Below are 27,019 nucleotides of genomic sequence, written 5' to 3' on the forward strand. Positions count from 1 at the left end.
CAGAGTCCAAAAACCAGCTTGTGAGTTTTAATGGTGTCTCTAACTTGTGTGAGTCTGAGCGGTTGTTTGTCGCTTTGGTTAGCCCGGTGATTGACCAGAATCCAGTCCAGGTTGCGCCAGACTCTTGCCCATTCCCATTGACAGCTGGGACAGGCTTCAGCCCCATTATACATGATGGACTGATCATTAATTAATTGATCTATCACAGAGTCTTTGAAATGCTGGAGAGTAAGAAAGAATACACAAAATACCCTGAAGCCCAAGTTGACATGACCACGTTGCTTCATCTTAAAATCAGATGTTTAGTTATTTATAATAGAAATCAAAGGATAGCAGAAGCTGAAGAAAAGAGGAGATTTGGTTCCTGCAAAGAAAAAATGTGATTTCTGCTCAGGGGAAAAGTTTGAGATTGGATTAAGGAGAGACGGGAGAAGCATTGCAAACAAATACTTAAATTATCAAAAATATTTAAGATCTATTTTCTGCACGTCAACAAAACAGTCTTTCAAATCTATAGTCCCATCTCTACTTACCTTAAGTTAAAGCAATCATTCAATCAATCTTTATTTATAAAGTGCCAAATCACAACAAATGTTATCCTCAGACTCTTTCCAAACAGAGCAGGTCTAGACCGTACTCTATGTTCTATTATTAACAAAGACCCAACATCAAGACAGGATCAGATCCAGTCCCATCTTACAGACAGGACTCAGTCTGATCTCATCTTAATCCACCATGAACAGAGCACTTTGCAGCATTTAGCAAGTTACAGTGGCAAGGACAAAGTTCCTTTAACAGGCAGAAACCTCCAGCAGGACCAGACTCATGTTAGACACACATCTGCTGAGACCGTGTTGGAGAGAGGGATAGTAGTAGGTGTAGCAGCTGGAGTCTGGCACGCCTTCGGCAGAGATCCAGAGGAACCTACGAGACAAGGGAGCTCAGGGACTCCAGAAAGGTCTATGGTTAGTGACTTTAATGGGACAGGCAGAGAGAGGAGAGAGAGGGAAAGATAGGATCCCAGAGTGTCAGTGTGAAGGAGCATTTCTGGTGGTCCCCCTACGGCTTTAACCAATCATATCATCTTTTCCATTTCGTTGTATTTTCAGTAGAGATGACTAATCTCCCTTTTGTCTTCTCTTTTAAAGTGATAGTGACTTAAAGCTGAAAAAAAGGGCATGACTATCTCCCCAATCCTGTTATTGTGATTAAAAATTACTCTTTTTTTTTACACACAACAAATGTGACAACATTACAAACCATTAACCAGTTTAAAGTGGAAGTCATAGTAAATTCTTGGGCGAACACTTCGTGGGAGGAATCTAAATATTTAGTTTTAATTTCCTTGTTGTAGGAGTCTGTGAAGTCATTGTTCCCTGGGCGGGGAAGCCCAGTCTTTCCAGACAAACTCTCCTGTTACCAGAAAGCCTGTTTTCTTCTTCCCAGCTGCTCTCAGAGCTCAGTCAGGTTCTTGTTCCCTCTTCCTCCTGCGGGCCCGGCTCCAAACCCAAAACCTAGCTCCATTTTTCAGCTTCCTTTTGCTGCTTTGATCCAGCTAAGACCCAGAACCTGGTGGCGGTCACAGGAGCTGCCATTGTAAGCTTCACCAACGACAGCTTCACTTTATGATCTTGACTTTTGCATTAACACCATCCCCAGACCTCTGCTCCACACGCTCTCACCTCGTAGCCAAACCAACGCCTCGATGCTAATTTTAAACTCTGCAGTCTCCAACACAAATTATATTCCGCCGCAGCCTCGCTCCAAGTCTGCGAGCTTCCTGGATTTTGATTTCCAGTATTACGAGCAGCAGAGCACATTTGAGAGAAGCAACAGAACATTTATTGGAGCAAAGCCGTCGGCCAAATGAAACGTATTCTGACTGAGACTTTTTACATTTTTACTCAGCTGGACGTTTGCTTTTCATGTCCCAGGACTTCTTCTTGTTTCAGTCATCTGTTCATATCAACAGCTTACATCTGGGCTTTGTGGCCCTCTGAATAAATGCAGTAATGTCCTTCCCTCTCTCCAAAGTCTCATCCTGTATTGATTTAAAGCTGGTTTTCTTTGGTGAGGGGAAGTTGAACAAATGTATAATCTCCATGCTAGAAAGAGTCGACTTTGTTTGCAGTTTGAGATGTTTTCGGTTGTATAAGCATCTCTTTTATAATGCTGATCTGTTTGGAAAATGCTTCTTGGGCCTGAGATGATTTTCTGCATCTATGAGGCCAGGGGGAACTGTAAAAAGGAGCACAGCTGACCTGCAGTGAAATATTACTATTAAAAAAAAGCATGAAAATTCAACAGCATGCAATCAGTTTGGGAGGAAAAGAGGCTGAGATGTGTTGGCATCGGATCTAGTCTGACATATAAACCAATCAGCCATGAAGTAATGAGCATTGGCAGGTAAAGTTAGTAACATAGAGTAGCACCTTGCAATGTTACCTGTCAGTGGGTAGGATGTGTAAGACTGCTAGAGAACATTGTGTTCCTGAAGTTGGAAGCCAGGAAAATTTGCAAGCGTAACAGCCAAATTCCACCAGATCCATCACGGCACCAGATCTGATGGTTTCTGGTTTCTATTCCAGTCAATGTGTTAACTTCCACTGGATCTGCTCCTTCGCATTCCGTCTGCGTCTCTGATCCGGCAGGTCTGAGTCCTCTGGATCAGATACACAAGACTTCTATTTTTGTTGGATGCAGGAGCACGACGCATCAATCTCAACAGTGCAGATGGAGCGGGACAGGAAGTCAGGTTTCACCAAAACAAAATGAAAACATCCGGTTAATTTTCAGAATAAAACACTCTGTGTTATCACCAGATCGTATTTCACTTAACTGCAACAACAAACCAAAGTCATGATGAGCGGAGCCAGGCCTGGAGTCAACAGGTCAGAGGTTTTCAGGGGACCAGAAAGACAACATGGATGAGGAGAGGAGGAGGAGGAGGATCCTTGATTCTGTGAATGCCGTGGGAAAACCTCGGTCACATGACTCCAGCTGTCCGGCGCTCCTGCTCTGTGCTGCGTTCCGAAGACGCAACCAATGGGTGTTGACGGATGAGAGAGCACAGAGCCGGACCGCAGCGGATCGGAGGTCAGAGCATCTCCAAACCTCAGGGTTCCCACGCGTCCTGGAAAACCTGGAAAACCTGGAAAACAGTTGACCAGTTTTCCAGTACTGGAAAACTCCTGGAAAATTATTCTAACATTGCTGCGTTTGACATGACCCTATTAACAAAACACATCCCCATTCATTGAAAGTTGAGTTCACGCTGTGCTGGAAAAGACAGCGACACTGCGCAACTTTTTTCACATCTTTTCTCCTTCACTTCATAATCATGCATTCACAGAAAACGTGGGTAGGGTTAGGGTTAGGGTTAGGGTTGTGATTAGGGTTAGGGTTAGGGTTAGGGTTGTGATTAGGGTTAGGGTTAGGGTTAGGGTTGTGATTAGGGTTAGGGTTAGGGTTAGGGTTGTGATTAGGGTAAGGGTTAGGGTTGTGATTAGGGTTAGGGTTAGGGTTAGGGTTGTGATTAGGGTTAGGGTTAGGGTTAGGGTTGTGATTAGGGTAGGGTTAGGGTTGTGATTAGGGTTAGGGTTGTGGTTAGGGTTAGGTTTAGGGTTGTGATTAGGGTTAGGGTTAGGGTTGTGATTAGGGTTAGGGTTAGGGTTGTGATAAGGGTTAGGGTTGTGATTAGGGTTGGGGTTAGGGTTAGGGTTCTGATTAGGGTTAGGGTTGTGGTTAGGGTTAGGGTTCTGATTAGGGTTAGGGTTGTGATTAGGGTTAGGGTTAGGGTTGTGATTAGGGTTAGAGTTGTGATTAGGGTTGGGGTTAGGGTTGGGGTTAGGGTTGGGGTTAGGGTTAGGGTTGTGATTAGGGTTAGGGTTGTGATTAGGGTTAGGGTTAGGGTTGTGATTAGGGTTGGGGTTAGGGTTGGGGTTAGGGTTAGGGTTGTGATTAGGGTTAGGGTTGTGATTAGGGTTAGGGTTGTGATTAGGGTTGGGGTTAGGGTTAGGGTTGTGATTAGGGTTAGGGTTGGGGTTAGGGTTAGGGTTGTGATTAGGGTTAGGGTTTTGATTAGGGTTAGGGTTGGGGTTAGAGTTAGGGTTGTGATTAGGGTTAGAGTTGTGATTAGGGTTAGGGTTGGGGTTAGGGTTAGGGTTGTGATTAGGGTTAGGGTTGTGATTAGGGTTAGGGTTGTGATTAGGGTTGGGGTTAGGGTTAGGGTTGTGATTAGGGTTAGGGTTGGGGTTAGGGTTAGGGTTGTGATTAGGGTTAGGGTTTTGATTAGGGTTAGGGTTAGGGTTGTGATTAGGGTTAGGGTTGTGATTAGGGTTGGGGTTAGGGTTAGGGTTAGGGTTGTGATTAGGGTTAGGGTTGTGATTAGGGTTGGGGTTAGGGTTGTGATTAGGGTTAGGGTTGTGATTAGGGTTGGGGTTAGGGTTGGGGTTAGGGTTAGGGTTGTGATTAGGGTTAGGGTTGGGGTTAGGGTTAGGGTTGTGATTAGGGTTAGGGTTGTGATTAGGGTTAGGGTTAGGGTTGTGATTAGGGTTAGGGTTTAGGGTTAGGGTTATGGTTGTGGTTAGGGTTAGGGTTAGGGTTGTGATTAGGGTTAGGGTTAGGGTTGTGATTAGGGTTAGGGTTAGGGTTAGGGTTGTGATTAGAGTTAGGGTTAGGGTTAGGGTTCTGATTAGGGTTAGGGTTGTGATTAGGGTTAGGGTTAGGGTTGTGATTAGGGTTAGGGTTAGGGTTCTGATTAGGGTTAGGGTTCTGATTAGGGTTAGGGTTGGGGTTAGGGTTAGGGTTCTGATTAGGGTTAGGGTTGTGATTAGGGTTAGGGTTCTGATTAGGGTTAGGGTTCTGATTAGGGTTAGGGTTCTGATTAGGGTTAGGGTTGTGATTAGGATTAGGGTTGTGATTAGGGTTAGGGTTAGGGTTAGGGTTGTGATTAGGGTTAGGGTTAGGGTTAGGGTTGTGATTAGGGTTAGGGTTGTGATTAGGGTTAGGGTTCTGATTAGGGTTAGGGTTGTGATTAGGGTTAGGGTTGTGATTAGGGTTAGGGTTCTGATTAGGGTTAGGGTTGTGATTAGGGTTAGGGTTGTGATTAGGGTTAGGGTTCTGATTAGGGTTAGGGTTGTGATTAGGGTTTAGAACCAGAACTAAACTTAAGCATACAGAACCAGAAGCAAACTCATGCAAACAGAACCAGAATCAAACTCAACCAGAACCGAACCAGAACCGAACCAGACCAGAACCAGAACTGAACCAGAACCGAACCAGAACCGAACCAGACCCGAACCAGAACCGAACCAGAACTGAACCAGAACCGAACCAGAACCGAACCTAATCAGAACCTAACCAGACCAGAACCAGAACTGAACCAGAACCGAACCAGAACCGAACCAGAACCGAACCAGACCCGAACCAGAACCGAACCAGAACCGAACCAGACCAGAACCAGAACTGAACCAGAACCTAACCAGAACCGAACCAGAATTGTACCAGATCCGTACCAGAACCGAACCAGACTTGAACCAGAACCAAACCAGAACCAAACCAGACCGGAACCAGAACCGAACCGGAACCGTACCAGAACCATACCAGACCTTGCCAGAACCGAACCAGAACCGAACCAGAACCATACCAGAACCGAACCAGAACCGAACCAGAACCATACCAGAACTGTACCAGAACCGTACCAGAACCGAACCAGACGTGAACCAGAACACAACCGAACAAGAACCATACCAGAACAGAACCAGAACAGAACCAGAACCCAACTCAAGCAAACAGAACCAAAACCAAAACCAAACTCAAGCAAACAGAACCAGAAACAAACTCGAGCAAACATTATTAATGTCCTCAGGTTGGCATTGAGAAAAATCAGTTGACTCAGCTTGGATGGTCTGATCCGATTTCTCCTCTCAGTGAGTATTTGCCCGGTCTTTAAGAAGACTCTCTCTGAAAGAACAGATGAAGCCAGGATACACAGCCACCCCTCCATCACCTGTATCCTATATCCTCACATGTGATTGGCCGCATGGCCGCCATGCTGACCAATCAAAACTAAGCTCTGCTGTGAGCAGAGCTGGGGCTGAGCACTGAGAGAGCTAAGCAGAGAAAGGAAAAAACTGAGAGCCGGCTCTCTCTTGATGCGAGCCGGCTCTTCTGATTCACTATAAAGCATCGACTCTCAGAGCCGCAGCTTTTGATCATGACACATCACTAATGCTCTTAATCTGTGTTACAACTATGAGGGGGCCATGGACAATTTTCTCACCTGTAAGGGGTCCCTGGCTCCAAAAAGTTTCCGAACCCCTGCACTAGCTAGTTGGAGTGCAAACTCCCAAAACGGAACAAAAAGAGCGACACAGCTGCTCAGAAACTCCTCGTTGTAGACATCGCTGATCATAATAGACAAATCCATGCAGGAAGACAGTTTACATTTTTTTAAATCTCTGAGAGATCTTCAAATACAGAGTGCGTCTTTACACCAGTGCGATTTTTTCAGAGTTTACGGTAACACAAATAAAAAAACGTGACATTTGCTTTGTTTTATATCGACCACTTAGCAGGATGAATATTATGATTAAGAAGGTATATTTTGAGTTTCAGTTGAGTTGAGAAACATTTGTGGCCATTTTTGTCATTCAGTTCTATTTAGGTCATTAATGCACTGATCCTCTGATCGTTATTATTATTGATTTATTTCAGTAAGGCAGCTTCCAGAGTCCTTTGCTGGATCTTTTGTTTTTTTCTTAGCTAATTTTATATTTTTTGAGAAAAGAGAAAGCTGAGATGAGAGTTGCCCATCATTGTTACTTGGTTGCACTAATAAAGTGAAGTGCTGTACATCTGTGGTTGCATCATTCTATTATCAATTTGCCATCATTTTTAAGTATGTAAGAGATGATTTCATTGATAGCCATAGACTACATGTCTTTCAATGTAGACTTCCACTGAGAGGAACATATTAGACTATTTAGGAACTAAATAAGGAACTAAATTTAGACGGTCATACCAGCTTGATCATCAATGAAAATGTCCTGGAAATGTCCTGGAAAATGATCTCTGGAAAAGAGTAGGAACCCTGAAACCTGCAGTTCTTGTGGACCAAGAAGGAAAATAGGTGAACCAGTGACAGGGTCATGGGCAGCCATATATGTGGGGAGCAAAGGCTGACGGATGGTCAAATCCAAGCAATAATAAACATGTTTCCAGCCTGGTTCATAAAACGGTTCTCTCAGCACACACTGTACAGGGTGAATTTTTTCATAACTCGTTATTTTTGAAGATATGAAACTTATGAGTTTTGTCCAATAAGGACATGGCTGACTTGATTGACAGGTGGGTACCTTAGAGCTGTTAGTGAAAAGGCTGAAGGCCCGCCTCTTTACCTCACACTAGCTTGACAGAAGTTATTTTGAGTTCAGCATTTTCAATATGGCTCCCTCTGACGGTTGGCTTCAAAACAGCTTCACGTCCATTTATCATACAGCCTGTAGTTCTGATGGTGTCGGATCACACACTGCGTGAGGCTGTGTGGCCACATACCGGTCAGGGTGTTGATGCTGACCCCTGTCCACCACTTATAACTCCTATGATGAGCATGTTGGCCTCAGAACTGGACCACAGAGCAATGGAAGGATGTTTGACTTGGTCTCCAAATTCCCCAGATCTCAATCCAATCAAGCGTGTGTGGGATTTCTTGGATACCAAGTCTGATCCAAGAAGTTCCCAGACTCCCCACTTATGAGGATCTGCTGGTGCCGGATACCAGATCACACCGTCCGAGGTCTATGTCAGGTCAGATGTGTGCTAGTCTTTTTTTAATCAATTAAGTTTTGGGTGTTTTATCGTCTTTGTTCAGAGAGAGGACGGTGGAACGAATAGAAATGAGAGAATGACATGTGGCAAAGGATCCCACTTTGAGGATTTAACCGCTAACCCAAACAGGCACCCCAAGTCAGGGCTACTCTGACCTTTGACCTGAGGAGACGGTGCTTGAGCAATATTAGGCAGGTGGTCATAATGTCCTGGAGTCCTGAAGTGAAGTGAAGTGATGGATCCTGGTCACTCCTTCCTCTCCTATCTCTCTGAGTAAGCTACTCACTGCTGGTAACACTATTTGAACTTTTGACTATTGAGATATTTAGTCCCTGTCCCATCATGGCCGTCACATGTTCCCAGAGGACTTGGCTTCCCGTACAGGTTTCTTAATTCTGTCTGATAAGCAGACCAGGGAATCTTAAAACCGATAAGAAGCAGAGAATCCTCAGATTTGAGTTTGGTAAGAAGAAAATGTTCTGTTTTATTTGAACAAAATTCTGCTTCGTTCTGAGCTGCTAATAATCCCGTCACTAATCTCATTATGCATCAAGGGCACTGAAGAAATAAACACTTGTTATCACCAAACAGAGATATGATTCTCATTAAAAATCACATGTTTTGACTGCAGAGTTTTTACAGACTCATCTTGTAAGTGATTGGGAGCAGCAGTAGTTCGTTTAATGTGTTTACAGGCTTGTCACTTTGATTCAGTGCAACATGTTTTTGAGCCGTTAAACCCATAAATAAGAAAAGCGTAAGAAGTGTGCGTGAAATTTGAAGATAACTCCAGTTACTGCGGCGAACATCGCTCCTGCCTTTGATACTTCTCAAGGTCTCGTCCCAGGGATCCAGCCTCCATCCTCAGGCCCAAACCTGGACTTCCACACCCCGGCTCACCTCCAGCTCCAGCCCTCTTCGCTCTCCAAAAGCTCTTCCTTCTATTTTTAGTCGCTCTGCGCCTGTGCCGGCGTGGCTCTACTGTTTGCCTAGTGTGTGGTGTTGTGACAAGGGCCCGCATGGGAGCCGTAATGATACAGTGTCTCCGTCTCCCTCCCGGTGCTCAGATACAGATTGTTTAAACAGTATCCTGAGCCGGGGACGGGTCCCATGACAACTCCATAAATATTTACCAGCAGCAGCCATGCCGCTTCGCTTGACGGGAGCTCGTCTGCAGGCGTCCTCTGCAATGTTTTTCTTTTGCCCTTTTTTTCCATTGTTGTCTCTCGCAGCAGTAGTATGTGTTGTTTTGATGATTTCCTTTGGATGTTGTTGATTTTTTTAAGTGTTTTTACTAGCGCTGCTTTCACCTTTACACATCATCATCCGCCTGGAATGTCAGGATGTCCTGAGTGTTAGCTCTGCATTGTAGCACACATAGTTTAGTAAACACATAAAAAGACACGGTGTAGTACATGGCATGTTTAGCTATAGGATGTGTGATGAAGGTCGAAATGACCTCAGATGCAAGGCTTTGAAAGACTTTAGAGTCCTGCAAAAATACAAAGTTAAATAGCCTGCAATTTGAGATTCAAAAGTTACAAAACAGTCCCTCCCCCCTCTGGTATGCAGAAGCATAAGTTGTAGAAATGTGTTAGAATGTATTAGATTGTTGCTATAGAGCAGAAGCTTCTGTTCAAGAGGTGTGAGCATAACAAGGGACTTCCACCTGATCCGTGTCCGGTCCGGCTACGATCCCCTGCGGAGCCGGACCTCCTGACAGCTGGAGTCATGTGACCGAGGTTTCCCCCTGGTAATCACTGAATCAAGGATTCTCCTCCTCCTCCTCTCCTCATCCATGTTGTCTTTCTGGTCCTCTGAAAACCTCTGACCTGTTGACTCCAGGCCTGGCTCCGCTCATCATGACTTTGGTTTGTTGTTGTAGTTAAGTGAAATACGATCTGGTGATAACACAGAGTGTTTTATTCTGAAAATTAACCGGATGTTTTCATTTTGTTTTGGTGAAACCTGACTTCCTGTCCCGCTCCATCTGCTCTGTTGAGATTGATGCGTCGTGCTCCGGCATCCGGGAAAAATAGAAGTCTTGTGTATCTGATCCGGAGGGCTCAGACCTGTCTCTGTCAGAGACGCAGCCAGAACGCAACGGAGCGGATCCAGAGGAAGTTAACACATTGACTAGAATAGAAACCTATCAGATACGATGCTGTGACGGACCGGACACGGATCTGGTGGAATTTGGCCGTTATGCTTGCACATTTTTCTGGCTTCCAACTTAAGGAACAAAATGTTCTCTAGCTGTCTTAGATATCCTACCCACTGACAGGTAACATTGCACGGTGCTACTCTATGTTACTAACTTTACCTGCCAATGCTCATTACGTCATGGCTGATTGGTTTGTTGTTGTAGTTGAGTGAAATACGATCTGGTGATAACACAGAGTGTTTTATTCTGAAAATTAATCCATTTTGTTTTGGTGAAACCTCACTTCCTGTCCCGCGACATCTGCTCTGTTGAGATTGATGCGTCGTGCTCCGGCATCCGGCAAAAATAGAAGTCTTGCGTATCTGATCCGGAGGGCCCTCCCTATTTTAAGTTTGTGCTTTTTGGTAAAGGTTGTGATTTTCACTTTAAGAAGAGGATCTTCGGTCAATTTGACTTCAGATTGGATGATTCTAAGTATTCAAATGTGAACCTGTTTAAAAGAACAGATATTTATAGAGTAAAAAAACAACAACATAATTTTCTGTACTGAATTCTCCACCATCCTAACTCAGCATTAAAAGCATGTGATACAGATGTTAAACTGCACTCTATAGGAAAGGAAGAAGGCACCTTATGTAGCTGATGAAAAGGTAAACAGGTCAGCACACTAACTGTCCTTTAACAGCTTTAATCTGGACCATGTAGCGTACAGAGCAGCAACAGACATTTCCAGCACAGAGCCTGACTTCTTTACCTTTAAGAAGCCTCTGTGTGGTGCAAGTTCATATCTATAAAACTGGAATTTAAGCCTTCATTAACCATCCTAACATCATAAGAGACACACTTATTCACCAGAACTCTCTCCTCTCCAACAGATGACGGTAAGATCTTCCACGGCAGCGGTGTCGGAGACGCATTCGGCCCTCGCTGCTTCAAAGGTGACATCATGGGCTGTGGCATCATGTTCCCACGGGACTACATCCTAGACGGAGAAGGTAAAGGCAGAGGGTTTCAGGTGCTGCAGTTACACTCATTAATGCGGTCGGCGTGTCTGTGGGAGGTTTCCATCTTAAACCTGCTTATCGTGGTTTAGCGTAGGCGACACTCGGTCTTAACTGAGGACTGGGAAAGAGACTGGATGAAAACCAAGAGATAACCCTGAACAGAAACCAGAACAGACACTGTGAGGGGAAATTCTTATCCCCCTTCTTCCCATTTTAAGAGGCACAAACACAGACTTCACAGGTCTCTGGTGGTTTTAGAGAATCTGTTATTTTAACTACCTTTAAAAAGTGTTCTGATGTAAGGACAGTATAAAAGAGCAGAAAACATGTCAGGTCTGCATTAATCAACTTGTTTGCTGTCACGCTCGGTATGTGTGTGTGTGTGTGTGTGTGTGTGTGTGTGTGTGTGTGTGTGTGTGTGTGTGTGCATGTGTGTGTGCATGTGTGTGTGCATGTGTGTGTGCATGTGTGTGTGCTCTCTGCTTCCTGTCCTGGTGTTTAATCAGCGAGTACAACCTGCAGCTCAGCAGCAGCTCACACACACACTGTGCTCCGTTTGTCCTCAGGTGACATGGACGACTGGCTGGAGATCCGACCGGGTCACGCAGGAGTCCAGAATGTTCTGTACCTAAACGACGAAGACGAGGAAGACGAAGACGAGGAGGAAGAGGAAGATGGGGAAGAAGCAGATCAGGGACAGCAGGGCAGGAAGGTCACGGTGAGGAACACTCGTAAACACGCACACAGCTGTGGTAACCATTTCTTCATGAGTGCAAACCGACGAGCTGTCTTAGCGGCTCTCTCTGTTATTCATTGATTCTCAAACATGTTACTGCAGTGTCTACAGGCTCACTCAGGTGTGCATGTTTTGCACACTTATTCACATAGATGCACATTTATCATACAATTTTAATTTCTAATGTTTGGTGGGATTTTTATTTTATTTTACACAGGTTTTTGCATGTCTCTTAAAAATATAAATAATTGAATATAAAATAAATAAATAGCTTTTTATCATTCTAATAAAAAATAGAGATTTTGTTGGACAAATAATAATAATTTAAAAGGTCCATAAAAATGTTTATGTTGCAGGAACTCCTTTCTGACCACTTTAAGGCAACAAAAAAATCAGAAGGCAAGGGCAGCTTTATTTGTTTACCACATTTCTTTCATAAGGGCAACTCAATGTGCTTTACATTAAACATTAAAAGCATTGGAAACATTCAGACAAGCATAATTAAAATGACAAATATAATAAAACAGCATAGAAAAGGAAAATTACAAATATGTTAAAAAATAAAATTTAAATTTGCATTTAAAGTGAGTTAAAATAAGCTAAAATTGGCAGACAGTGGAAAATAAAAAGGTCTTACTCTTTGATTTAAAAGAGGCGAGAGTTGGAGCAGACCTACAGCTTTCAGGGAGTTCGTTCCAGATATGTGGTGCATATCTAAGATAAAATACTTTACATTCCCCTCCTTCAAATCTTGTCAGGTGTGAGCCTAAGAGGCTATAGTCCTCGTCCAAGTGACGCTAGTTTAAACTCCCAGCCCTCAACTTCCCGTCTCTCTCCAGCTGTCCGATCAAATACAAGCAGAAAGGCCCCACCCTTGAAGAAAACTCTGACATTGCTCAGGTTAACTTGTGTCCTAAAAGTAGTATTTCTTTTCCAATATCTAATGAAATCTATCAGATGAGGTGCTGCATGACAGCAAATACTGCAGACTGATTTACGTTAGCACAACAAGAAGATTCAACATTCAAAGATCATCCTAAATATTTTAAATTTGGAGATATTTAAAGCTCCTCCTTTGAAAGCGATCCATAGATAATTGTATTATTTGTTATGTATCATGCGTCATACAGATGGGCATTGAACTACCTCAACTTTAACACAAGGCCATGCAGGAAAACACTCTGAAATCATAACCTCTATTTATTTATTTTAAATAATAACCTATTTATTTTAGTTTACTTTATTATTATTTTCCCTATTATCTACTCTAGATAACTCTACTCTACTCTAACATTTAAATAAAAGCATAATCTCTAACTGACACTTAAAGGCACTATGAGGAGTTTTTCACCAGCTGAGAAACAGACTGAAACCAACACTGATGCCTCTTTATGACTTCAAAAGCAAAGAAAAACCATAAACAACAACACTGATACCTTCTCTGTTGTCATTTTTAATGCCTTAAACCACTCAGAGGGGGTAGGTGTCAGACCACATGATTGACATTTGGCTTTAGAGACATCCATTTTTGGCTGTGTTCATGGCAAATAATCACATTGAGAGATAAATCTGGCTGTTAAAAGACAGCAGGGTGAGGTTTTTGTTGAAAACAGTACTTTTGCATGTACAGAACAAGAGATAAGAGGTATCACTTTGTCCACAATGGGGCACCAAAATTGATAGAAAATCAAAAGTTCCTCACAGCAGCTTTAAGTGTGTAAAAATGTAGGAATATAACAAAGAAACATTTATAAACATACAAGTGTGCAGTGTTAAAAGGTCAAAGGTCAATGTGCAGAGTGTGTGAAGGTCTGAAGAAGTCTGCAGCCCAAAGAACAGCATCCACTCCTGTTGTGTTCATGTGTTCTAACTTCTTTAAATAGCAGCACAAGGAGCAGACTTTGTTCCTCCAGCCGCCGTAAACAAGATTAACTAAACAGCAGGTGAAAACCTCTCACATATTTACTTTAGTACAGGACAGGTAGAGCTCAGCAGGTTGATTCTCTCTACTTCCTGCTGCTGCTGGAAACTGGGTTAATGAGAGCGATGTGTGATGGGAGAGCTGAGGGGATATTTTCTGTGATAATGTTCCTACAAGCAACACCTTGAAGGCTGGTTTGGTTTATACCTCTGCGTCCACCCTACACAGCAGTGGTTGACGCAGACGTGAGCTCTACATACTTGTGCGTCGATGTGACCGTGTCATGCAGAAATACTCCAGCAGAGGGCGGTGCGGTCTCTCTGATAGTCGGTCTTATAAAAATAGGCTTCATGGATTGTGCTTCTAACTCTACAGGGAGAAACAAATGCGGTTCCAGGCACTGTTAATATTCTCAGATATATTTTACATTATCAATCCTGTTAGCAAATATTCAGTCTTTAAACAGTAACCCTGTAAAATCAATAGTTTCTCTGCAGACTCCAGAATTAGCCACATGCACGACTGCAAAGAATTGGGCAATTAACTAATTGCGTCATGAAAGCGAGGCTCAACTCAACTCAACTCAAACTTTATTTATAGAGCACGTTTAAAACAACCGGAGTTGACCAAAGTGCTGTACAGGACAAAAACAGCACATATGACAAACATAGCATACAATACAATACTAAAATACAATACTAAAATACGTAAACAGTGCAAATGTATAATAAAATAAGATAGAATAAAATAAATTAAAATTTAATTAAGATTATGCCAGATGTCCACTCAATGTTGACTGAAAGCCAGGGAGAAGAGGTGTGTCTTAAGAGACGATTTAAACATCTCGATTGATCCTGCAGAGCGGATATGTTGGGGCAGGTTGTTCCAGAGCCGAGGGGCAGCCGCCACAAAGGCTCGGTCACCTCTGGTTTTAAGCCTGGTTTTGGGAGTGACCAGTAGCAACTGACCAGATGATCTCAATGTCCTGGCAGGGACATGATACTGGAGAAGCTCGGTCAGGTACTGGGGCTGGTGCAAAACGTCATATGTCCAGGGAACCTCCTGGAAAACCCCTATCCAACAAATTCAAATTGCACATGCCTACTACACATAAACAACAACAATAAACATGGCGACCGGTCCCGCTGTGACTGAGAGAAGATCAAGAAGAAATGGACATTTGATTAGAAGAATCTAGAATGAACAAACAGCTGTTATCAGCAAGTCAATCCTCAAAGAGAACAAACAAGGAGAAAGGGAAAGTTTGGCTTCAGATCTTGAACCGGGTAAATGTGTGTGGTGTTTCTGAGCGCGCTCAGAAGAAGACCTACAAAATAAAATCGGCAACATGAAACCGGCTTTGTGCAACACGAACCACCACCAACATGGTCCAGGTGGAGGACTAAACGTGCTTAAACGGTAACTCATAAGCACGATGTCCTCCATCCTTTAAACAGCCTAACAAACAATCAATCAATCAATCAATCAATCAATCAATCAATCAATCAATCGAGCTTTATTTATAGAGCACCTTTCATACAAATCAAATGTAACTTACAGCGATTGGAAAACAAGAAAGAAGCAGAAATGAAACAATGGCAAGACATATTAGGGGACCAACATAAAATAAAATAGAGACTAATGCACACCAAAATAAAATGTGTTATTAAAATAAGTTAAAAAGAATAAAAATAGTCCAAATAAATAGATTTAAAAGGGTAAGGATAAGAGTTGAAAAATAAAACTAAGGCTAAAAATATCAATAAAACCGAGTAGATAAATAAAAAATAATCAAATGAATGAATAAATACACACAAATAGAATAAGATAACAGTTAAAATTACTAAAATAATAAAGCAACATTTAAATCAATATTATAGTCAAAGGTAGGTAATAAAACAGGTGTGATAATCCTGCAGTTAGCACCTGTAATGGTGGGGTCTACCACCATTAAATGTAATGCTTTGTTGGGGTGTTAACCTGGCTCATGCAGACCGCTAACCGATTTCTTTTTCACCATTAGTACAAACGGCCTGTTTTCATCACTAATGGCTGGAGCTTTGAGTCTCACGTATGAAACCCACTTACTTCAAAGATTAATAACACGTGTTTCTGAAGACGCCAACAGAAAGTGATTCCATTCGTAACATAGGTATTATTTATTAGATCAGTCAGCTTCTACATGAGAGGGTAAACCAGCACTGCTCACTGTTTTTTACAAGCAGAAATCAAAATGCCAAATGTGTATCCATCACTTTGACTCGCCTGGAAATCTACATCTCCCCATAATAATGTGGTCAACAGTTGAAGGACAAGGACCATGAAGAAGATTCCTCTCAGTGCTTCAAGAAGCTTCACCCAGAAGTGTCTATTTGATCCCCTCTTACTATAAAATATTGATCAGTCAGTGGAGTCCGGTCTTTGGTCTGCATCACATTCCAGATCAACAATGAGAACAGCAACGCCAGGAACAAAATGTAAACAAACTCAAAACAGAGCGATGCGGAAGAACCCAGAAAAACACAAACATGTACACAGGACTTGGATGGATTCTTGTAGATATAATGACCTACATTAGTGGTCAAGAAATCTGTCCTCCAGGAGAAATATAGTGCTTTTAAAGTGTATAATAATCTGGATGCATACGTAAAAATCATCTCTGACCGCAGCTGTTTCTCAGAAAATGTCATCTTGAGAACATTCGGGGAAGATATACGAAGTCGTTCCTTTGTTTTTGTTCTAGGTCAGAGGTTAAAGTTTAATGTCACAGGAAATCCTCATAAATGTAGGGACACGTTTGTAGCTCTCTGAATGAGTTTGGTTGTATGTGATGCTGATGGTGTCCCTGCTTGTTTGTTTTGCTTTGAAATTGTATCTACCTAATTTGTTCCTGGACCTCAACACACTCACTGCATATATCTAAAACTTGTACTGAAAAGATCACCATACACTTTGTGGGCTCAAGTATTTGGCATGACCTAAATGCTTCAGCACACAAAGACATGTTGGACGATGGTGTGTGTCCAAACACTTATGTCCCTATAGTGTATGTAGCTGTGTGTGAATGTTTTCTTTTAGGGCTGTGAAAAGATGTTTATTCACCATTAATCAATCAATCAATCAATCTTTATCTATAAAGCACCAAATCCCAACAAATGTTATCCTAAGACTCTTTCCAAACAGAGCAGGTCTAGACCGTACTCTATGTTCTATTATTAACAAAGACCCAACATCAAGACAGGATCAGATCCAGTCCCATCTTACAGACAGGACTCAGTCTGATCTCATCTTAATCCACCATGAGCAGAGCACTTTGCAGCATTTAGCAAGTTACAGTGGCAAGGACAAACTTCCTTTAACAGGCAGAAACCTCCAGCAGGACCAGACTCATGTTAGACACACATCTGCTGAGACCGAGTTGGAGAGAGGGATAGAGGGAGATGAAGAGAGAGAGAGATGATTGTGGTGAGACGGATAGTAGGAGTTGTAGCAGCTGGAGTCTGGCACGTCCACAGCAGCAGAGATCCAGAGGAACCTACGAGACAAGGGAGCTCAGGGACTCCAGAAAGGTCTATGGTTAGTAACTTTAATGGGACAGGAAGCGTTAAAGTAAGAGACAGGCAGAGAGAGGGGAGAGAGGGGAAGACAGGATCCCAGTGTGTCAGTCTAAGCCTATAGCAGCATAACTAAGAGCTGGTTCAAGCCTGATCCAGCTCTAACTATAAGCTTTATCAAAAAGGAAAGTTTGAAGCCTAGATGTAAAGCAGTTCTCACCAATATCTTGATTTGAGAATCAAATGATCTTGGTTGCAATGGTGGCTCTGAAAGGCAACTCACATGTGCAGTCTTTGGGTGTAACCATAGACTGTATAAATAATGGACGTAGTATCCGTGACGTCACCCGTCTGTTTCTGAAGCGCTGTTTTGAGGCCAATCGTCGGCGGCAGCCATATTGCTGCTGTCGAGCGATGTGACATAAAGAGGCGGGCTTTGAGCCTCCTCGCCAACAGCTACAGTGTTCCCGCCTGTCAATCAAGTCAGCTGTGCCTCTCATTGGAAGACTGAAAAAAATGAACTCCCCGTACAGTGTGTGCCGATCGAGAAATGAGCTATCCAGACTACACTGGTCTTTTGTACCAGGCTGTAAACATGTTTATTTCTGCTGTAAAGATCAGCTTTTTTGAATTGGTGTGTATGTGGTTTCCTGTACTTCCGGAGCCAGCCTCAAGTGGATCCTCGACGAACTGCAGTTTTTAACACTTCTGCATTGGACTCATATTTCTAGACCGGAGGTTGCCGCTTGGGTGCGAGATGCAGACTCCATGTCCTCCACTGTGTTAGTCCTCCTGCAAGCTGCAGCCGCTCTTTTAGTTATTGGTGTTGAAAGTTTGTTGTTGGTGAAGTTGTTCAGGCGTCCCCGTTACAAACTGTCCTGCCTTTGGTTAGAGGGAGGAGAGCTCTCTGCATCAGCTGTGGTATTTGAGACTTGACGTACTCTTGTGGGGACTCTGTTCACATCGATAGTAAATGCAAATAACTTTGGTCTTGTTAAAAGACCAGAGGCAGAATTATGAAGCTGAACATGTTCAAAAGACCTGTTCCTCCTCAACGTTACTTCTGCATCACAGAACGTGAGTGCGTCAGAAGAAAGAGTGACGTCTAAGGATTGACTCATTCTCGTCACGTTCACTCTGACAGCCCTGCTTGTTTTTATATCAGAGATCCTTGAATAACTTCTTGTGGTGTATTCTTTCACACCAATTACCCGTGATCCAGTCGGAGCTCAAATATGACCTTATTTTTTTTACCACAATCCCTCAGGGCCCGAATCAGAGTGTATTAGTGTGTCAGCAGGTCTCTTCAAACCGGCTGCAACATGTTAAAGTTCTCACATTTATGAAGTTCTGTTTTCTATAAGTGAAGAAATGGTGACTGATTGCAACCAAGAGCCAGGACTGCTTTACAGTTTCTCATGAGGAAGATATTTCTCCTCTCGTGGAGCTCTGTCTGCAGCAGGATCACAACAACTCTTCCACATGACTTCAAAGAGCAGAGAAGGTTTTGTTAGGTCACTGCAAACTTTAATATCTTCTTTAATTCAAGCGCCTCATCACGCCTTGTTGCAACCTCCATCCAGCCCATGACCCCCCCTCCTCTGATGGTCTAACCGCGGAGTGCTCTGTTGTTTGTTTGTGATTGTTTTTTAATTACTGCACTCTTTCATTTCGTCCTGACTTGTAGCCGCTGGAAAAAGTTGCCCACACTGTTGTGCAACCGGAGGCCGGTGGGGTCACTGAGCGGGTGTGAGCGGCGCACGCTGCACTGAAACCTAAGTGGGTGAGAATAGAACAGGCCGAGTCGTAATCCAGGGATTTGTCAATATTTATTCAGCAGGACAAATTAGCCTGAACGCAGCGCTGCTCGACTCCACCGAGGTCTCTGTGGGCACGGCTGCACGTGTTGGGGGGTTACGCTCGCCCTTCATCTGTAATTGAATAGCGGTTAAGCCTTTCTTTTTTTCGAGTGGGTGGTACAGTAAATGTTTGATATGTGACTCAGCCTGATTTATCGAAGACACACACTCCCGGGTGCTCCACTTGTTGTTTTTAGTGTGTCGGTATTTGCTCTCAGACTTGGAGAGAAGCCCTCGGTATTAGCACTGAAAAGCTTGTTGATGTTCGTTTGAGGACAGCTGGATGATGTTTGATCACTGGCTGATTTAGTAGAGACATGTACTGTAAACATTGAGTTTTTTTTCTCCCTTAAGACGGCGGACGTTACTCTGTCACCTGTTTGTTTTACAGTATTTCCTAACTGCTCATAATTCCTGCCTCGCTCGCTCTCAAATTAAGTTTCCATCAGCTCCATTAGTGAAGACCAGTACAGATGGAGAAGGTGTCTCCATCTCTGTGGAGCCAAAATACTCCCGGTGATGGATGCTGACTCTTTTGCACATTTGGAGCCGGTCTGCTCAGAAGGGATCAGCATCAGGTCTCAGTTTTGACATTACAACCTTCTTAACCAAACACAGACTGAATAAGACCTGGACGTGGTCTCTCTGATGTCACCAGCTGGTTTCTGAAGAGCAGTGCTGGACACACATCTATTAATCTATTTTTAACGTGGAAATTCAATCAAACAATCAATCTTTATTTATATAGCACCAAATCACAACAAACATTCTCCTCAGACTCTTTACAATCAGAGCAGGTCTAGACCGTACTCTATGTTCTATTATTAACAAAGACCCAACATCAAGACAGGATCAGATCCAGTCCCATCTTACAGACAGGACTCAGTCTGATCTCATCTTAATCCACCATGAGCAGAGCACTTTGCAGCATTTAGCAAGTTACAGTTGCAAGGACAAACTTCCTTTAACAGGCAGAAACCTCCAGCAGGACCAGACTCATGTTAGAAACACATCTGCTGAGACCGTGTTGGAGAGAGGGATAGAGGGAGATGAAGAGGGAGATAGAGGGAGATAGAGGGAGATAGAGGGAGATAGAGGGAGATAGAGGGAGATAGAGGGAGATAGAGGGAGATAGAGGGAGATAGAGGGAGATAGAGGGAGATAGAGGGAGATAGAGGGAGATAGAGGGAGATAGAGGGAGATAGAGGGAGATAGAGGGAGATAGAGGGAGGGAGAGAGAGAGAGAGAGAGAGAGAGAGAGAGAGAGAGAGAGAGAGAGAGAGAGAGAGAGAGAGAGAGAGAGGATAGTAGTAGCTGTAGCTGTAGCTGCTGGAGTCTGGCACGTCCACTACAGCAGAGATCCAGAGGAACCTACGAGACAAGGGAGCTCAGAGACTCCAGAGAGGTCTATGGTTAGTGACTTTAATGGGATAGGAAGAGTTAAAGGAAGAGACAGGCAGAGAGAGGAGAAGGAGGGGAAGACAGGATCCCAGTGTGTCAGTTCCCCCAGCAGTCTAAGCCTATAGCAGCATGACTAAGAGCTAGTCCAAGCCTGTGCCGGCTCTAACTATAAGCTTTATCAAAAAGGAAAGTTTGAAGCGTACTATATTTACAGAAGGAGAGGGACCCCTTTTATTGAGGCCGCCACCTTGCTCTGCAACATTTCTACAGTAGATCAGTGACTCCAGAAAGGTCTATGGTTAGTAACTTAGTAACATTAATTTGAATCAACACCTTTGACCTTCACAAGCAGCACTGTGGCAGCATCTACTCTAAGATAGGGAGCCTAGTGGTGTGTTGGTTATGAATGACTTGGCTCTATAAGCCAGCTCTTCTACATGAACGATATGCCGGCACTATGAGGAGTAGTTTAGGAGCCAAAGGAGGCGGCTCTCGCTGAGCCAAATAAACTGGATCACTAAAAAGAGCCTGAATTCGCATCACGAGGAGCATCTATACTGAGGTTGTTTACCTGAGAAAGAATCACAGCACAACTTCAGCTCACCATGCGGCCTTTGTAGATTTGAAGTAAACCTTAGATCATCATGAATATAATGAGTTAGGATGAGATCTTTACAGTTTCTGGAACCAGGTTATAACATGTTTATTTCTGCTGTGAAAATGGGCATTTTAACACAGGACCCTAGTGGGGATCCCTTGGCTTTCGGAGACAACCTTAGGTGGTCACTTGAGGAACTGCAGTTTTTATTGCTTCCACATAAGGTTCATTTTCAACACCGGAGGTTTCTGCTCGCAACCAAAAGAACCCATTTAACAAACTAATACAAGTATAGATCTGCTCGGTGGGTCCAGTCCACAGCAGGACAGATTCTTGAGTGCTATGAAAGCAAACACTCACCGTTATGAAAAGTAGAATGACTCCTCTGTTAGTGTTTGTTACCTTTCCTCTCACTGTTCCTCCTCTGCTCTGTTAATCTGGGACAGAAGGAGCAGCAGGAGCTCACATTCGTCAACAGAGCTGTCAATCAGTCGTCTTTTTAAAATCAAATAACTCAGTAAAAATAAACTTCTCAGAAAAACCAACACTAGGACAAAAATCTGCATGATAAGAACTAACTACAATGATGAAAAGAAAGTTTGAGAGAAAATTATTTGACATGTATTTTAATATTCTAGTTTGACTCATGTCCCATCTGTTAGAATGGAGGAGGCAGGCCTTACAACCTATACTGCAGCCAGTCACCAGGGGGAGTCAGTGAGCACTTGCTGTATGGTTTCTTTTCTAATATGCAGTCTGTAGTTTTCACTCATCGCTGCCCCCTTGTGGTCCTGCAGGTCTTCTTCACCAGGAACGGGAAGCTGATGGGTCGCAGAGAGATGGCGGTTCCTCCAGGCGGCCTCTACCCGACCGTGGGGATGCTGAGCAGTGGAGAGAAGGTCAAGGTGGACCTGCACCCTCTCAGTGGATGAGCTCGGACTGCTAACAGCTGGCTGCTCTGCAGAGCTCACTCATGGTCGTCTTGCATGCTGCTAACACTCGCCGGGACCCGCTCAGATCAGCCACACACACACACACGCGCACGTCCTCCTCGAACACTGCCTCTGCTTTAATTTATCAGACTTGTGTATTTCACAGGAACACGACCGGAACCGGAGGAGCGTCCTCTTGGTCGTGACGTAGCAGAGACAGAAAGGATCCTGCAGTGTGTCGGATGTGTAGCTTGCAGATGCTGCTCAAAGATTAAAAAAAAAACTCCTGGAGGATATTTAACGGTTAATTCTATGCAATCTGCACTGCTCTCATCCTCACAGCTAACCTCCCTCTGCATGCACTCGGAGCTGTTCAATCCCTCTCATGAGGTCTGGCACACTTTTGTTTATTTCATTTGTCATGACCCTAAGCAAAGCTGGGCCAGGCCAGGAGTTGTGCCGAGTCAGAGCTCGCTGGCGGTTTATGTTTCAGGGAATACACCCTCTCTCTCTCTCTCTCTCTTTCTCTGTCTCTCTCTCCCTCTCTCTCTCTGTCTGTCTCTCTCTCTGTCTCTCTCTCTCTCTCTCTGTCTCTCTCTCTCTCTGGGTGAGGCTGCCCTCCTGTGAGCGATCAGGGACCTGCTGTTGCCCCACCTGGCTCGCTGCTCTCTCCTGGAGCTGGAGGTGCACACATGGATTTGTTTTAATATTTTAGAAAGTCATCCTCGCTCACCGTGTCAGAGATTATAGAAGTGATTGTTTCAGGTTTCGAGGAACGCAACCTTTCATGTAAATCGTCAATCGCTGAGCAGCGTCGGGATCAGACGTTTCCACACAGTGAACAGATTTCTGGGTGTTTTTATAGTTTCATGTCGGAGCCAGGCGATGAATAAAAAACACTTCAGGTATATTTTTTACAATCGATATGAAAAATATATGTTCAAATTTATCTTTGTGGTCAAAAGTTCAGGGAATGTATTTTGTGTTTGCACTGTGAGAACATGAAAGTGAGAGATAAATTTAAAACATTTTATTCTTTGTATCATGCAGTCCATAAAAAACAAGATCATGAGCCTTTAAAAACAAGCATAGAGTTCTTAAAAACCTAAAGATGAAGCGCTGCAGTATCAAAGCAGGGTCTCTGATTTGAGCTGCATCACTCTGTAATCACTTTTACTTCTTATTCTCTCTTTTAAAGTTTTATTCTTCTTTATCTGCAACTTTTACACCCAGTGCATGTTTCCTCAAAGTATGAAGGATTATTTTCCGACTTACTTTTCCTTCTCCCTTCCAAAAATAAATATATATATATAAATATATTCTGCAGGTAGTTTATAAGAGACTTTAAAAAAACTCAAATTAATTTCCTGTTTTATAATCAGAGGATGAAGTCCTCTCTGTGATGCCATATGAAATGTTGAAATAACTGCTGGATGTTTTTCTCTGTTGAAGATAAAGACAATGTTGTTGAATGCTACGTTTGATGCATGTTTAAGAAATACTCAGCTGATGTGTGTCTGCAGCTTTAAGGGTCTGTGTCACAAAGACAGAGTAGTGAGGACACAATGGTTTCATCATTTATACAGGGTGGACACATTTAGATCATCATTGGTACCTTTGAAGTTCATTATATTATTACCCGGCTGTGATAAATACTTGATTCTCATTGGTCAAAACCCCACGACAATGGTTATTCATTCTCAACAGCAAAAGTGATTCTAGGGAAAAATGAACCCACATGTGATATCAAAGCAATCTGCAGAAAGGAGTCCTGCACATATCCCCCTCTGCCTGTTGACACTGTGGTGAAAACGTCAGTGTGGTTCAGGCCGGTCTTGAGAGTGGGGACATAGTGGCGGTTAAAGGCCCTGTGAGGAGTTTTGAACTGGCTGAGACAGAACAGACTGAAAATGATACCGATGCCTCGTTATGACCTTCAATAGCAAACAAGTCCATCAGCAGCAACACAGACACCTTCTCTGTTGTCATTTTTAATGCCTGAAACCGCTCTGAGGGGGTAGGTGTCAGACCAGATGATGAACATCTCGCTTCAGAAACAGCCTTTATTTAATGTTTCATGCAAAATAATCACAATGCCTGATTTTGTTGAAAACACTTCGTTAGCATGTTTAGGAGAGGTATCACTTTATCCACAAGGGGGCGCCAGAATCAATACAAAACAAAGGTTCCTCACAGCAGCTTTAAGCCTGGTTTATACTCCTGCGTCGAATCAACAACGTGTGTAGGTCCCGTTCCAACGCAGAAGCCTATGCACATAGTCGACACGCACCTCCTCCAAAAAGTACCTATGCGCCTAATCAACGCGGACCACAAGCCCTGTGATTGGTCCGCTTGGCGGCATTGTATTCCCTGCATTTACAGCACTTCCTGGATCCCCTCACGGCCTTACTTCTGCCGTGTATTTCATCTCCTCCTCTCTATTCTTCATGTAATCATGTCTGTATGATAAACAGCAACATGTATCAGCTGTAGATTAACATAACATGCTCTGAATCGCTGTGGGAAAGTAAACAGAGAACATAGCGGGGCTGGAATCGGACGACCCGACTATCAGAGAGACCACACTGCCCTCAAGCGTTTCGGTGGAGTATTGCTGCGCGACACAAAGGAAGTGCTCATGTCAGTAGGGTCGACGCGGAAGTATAACTCATGCTTTAGCGGGCACAGAGGTGAGAGCAGCCTGAGGAGCTACTGGACCCCAACCATCACTGATAGAGGGAACATCCTGTCCTGCAATACAGACAGGAGAGTTCGAGAAAGCATCTCTGAGCACAAAGCGTTGTGATGTGTAAGAGGCTAGTGTAGATTCTAATTAGCATAACCACCTGTTTGCTCCACAATATCCTTTACATAGAGCAGAGAATCATCCTGATGGATGTTTTTTTAAAACAAAGCTCCTGTGAGGAACTTTTGGTACGTGTTGATTTTGGCGCCCCCTGAGGACAAAGCTGTACCTCTTATCTTTTCTGTTTTTGTCCAAGCGGCAACCTCCGGCCGCAAGAATTGAAGCCAATGTGGATTTGGTAAACACTGCAGTTCAGCGAGTGTCCACTTGAGGCTGACTCTGGAAGTAACAGAAACCACATACACACCCAATTCAAAGAAGCCGATCTTTACAGCAGAAATAAAGATGTTTACAGCCTGGTTCAAAAGACGAGTGTAGTCTGGATAGCTAATTTCTCAATCGGCACACACTGTACGGGGGTGAATTTTATTATGACAAAGCAGTTTTGAAGATATTAAGAATACGAGTCTTCTATTATAAGAGACACAGGAGGCTCAAAGCCTGCCTCTTTACGCCACACTAGCTCGACAGCAGTTAGGTTGAGTTCAATATTTCCAATATGGCTCCTGAGACAATCGGCCTCAAAACAGGGCTTCAGAAACAGATGGGAGACGTCACAGTTACTACGGTTTAGACTTTACGCCAGGTAAAACAGGCTGTTGTGATGGTGTTGTTTTCTTTGGTGGATAAAACGAGACATCAGTTTTAGCTTCAGTTTCATTACAAGCTGAAAACTCCTCACAGGAGCTTTAATCATCAGAAACTTGTAAAATGAGACCTTAAACAATTTCCACTCCACTGTGATCAATATTGAAGTCCCTTTATATGAAGGATTTTATGATTCCAGCTTTGTAAATATGAGAATTGACTTCTGGTCCTTCTGTTTGTTTTCATCATCTTCGTTTTGTACCTGTGGGCCAAAGATCAGCCGGGATAGAAAACCATTGAGGACCAGGCAGCAGCTTGCAAAGTCCAGATCTGCTCTATGTAGATTGTCTCCTTTCTGGCTTGGATTGGAGGAGGGCTCACCTCTAAGTACAGGACTGGTTCTTGAATCAAACTCCAGGCTGTCCTTCCTCAGAGCTCCTCAAGCCACCTGACGAGTGTCACTGTGTTGGCGAGTTGTGTCTTTGCGTGACCCGAACAGACCCAGACTTCACTGAACTGGTTTTGTGATACAGACCTTTAGAGCTTAAACAATCTGCAGGTGAATGAGAGAAACTGTTTGTTGTATCGTGTCAGTGGGAGCTGGTTTCCACTCAAATATCAAGTCTGTCTGTTAAAGGGAATGTTATCAATGTTCTTATACTGTATCAGCTTACACAGCTAACTAACCTCATCATGAGTCCCTCTGCATCTTCTCACTTCTGTTTGTCCGTAACAAGATCAGCAGCCCTGTCACAAAACTAAGGACTGCACATTCCTGTGAACCTCCATGTGAGGTGACTTCAGCAGGTCTCTGTAGCATGTACACAAAACCACCATCATCCACACACAGCAAGACTAACAACATGAAATACTACACAGGGTTAACCGTTCAATCACATATCTGCTGGAGTCTGTTTAAAGCTGTGGCGCTGTGTTCGTCGTGGATCCGTTGATACCGTGTTAGCAGGTCTACAGGACGTGTGATGGACAGATCAGTTGTGTTTTCTGTTCCTGCAGGGCTGGACCGAGACTTAAAAACAGGTTGTAACAGCCTGGACTGTAAACTAGTCAGAGCAAAGATATTAATGTGACACTGATGTGGACTTTTTTTTAGACCACATCGAAGTTCAGGGTATTAAAGTCACTTACTTTTTAAGTTTACTCAGAAATTTAAGTTTACATTCGAGTTTCACAGTTCAACCAAACGTGAGCTAAATCTGCTTTGAGTTTCTTTTTCTTGTAGTAAGTCTGACTTAACTCACCAAGGACTCCTGTAACATTTGCTCACCTTGTTGACTTGCACTATATTGGCCTTGTTCAGTACATGTATGACCATCAATAAAGATTACAGTAATTTAACAGAGTGACTTCCCTCCTCTCTCATTTGCATCTTTAGGATGTGGGTCCTACTTTTTCTTCTTCACTTTCTCTTTCCAGTGTTCTTTTTCTTGACTGACTTAAAATGATCCATCCATTAACTTGACCGTTTTTCCTGTTAGGGGTCACGGGGGGCTGGAGCCTATCCCAGCTGGCTTCGGGCGGAAGGTAGGGTACACCCTGGACAGG

At 43.4% G+C, this 27,019-nt stretch overlaps 1 protein-coding gene across 1 annotated transcript in view; it reads left to right on the top strand.

Moving 5' to 3' along the window:
* spryd3 (SPRY domain containing 3) overlaps positions 1-26,813 on the top strand; it is a 100,381-nt gene extending 73,568 nt beyond the window's left edge. The window contains exons 9-11 of the mRNA XM_034695786.1: positions 10,870-10,989; positions 11,565-11,716; positions 21,865-26,813. Of these exons, the coding sequence (XP_034551677.1) occupies positions 10,870-10,989; positions 11,565-11,716; positions 21,865-21,999 (407 nt within the window). The 3' untranslated portion in view covers positions 22,000-26,813. The remainder of the gene's footprint in view (positions 1-10,869; positions 10,990-11,564; positions 11,717-21,864) is intronic.
* Positions 26,814-27,019: the final 206 nt, after the last annotated feature.

This window comes from Notolabrus celidotus, chromosome 11 (genome assembly GCF_009762535.1).
Source record: "Notolabrus celidotus isolate fNotCel1 chromosome 11, fNotCel1.pri, whole genome shotgun sequence".
Classification (NCBI taxonomy): domain Eukaryota; kingdom Metazoa; phylum Chordata; class Actinopteri; order Labriformes; family Labridae; genus Notolabrus; species Notolabrus celidotus.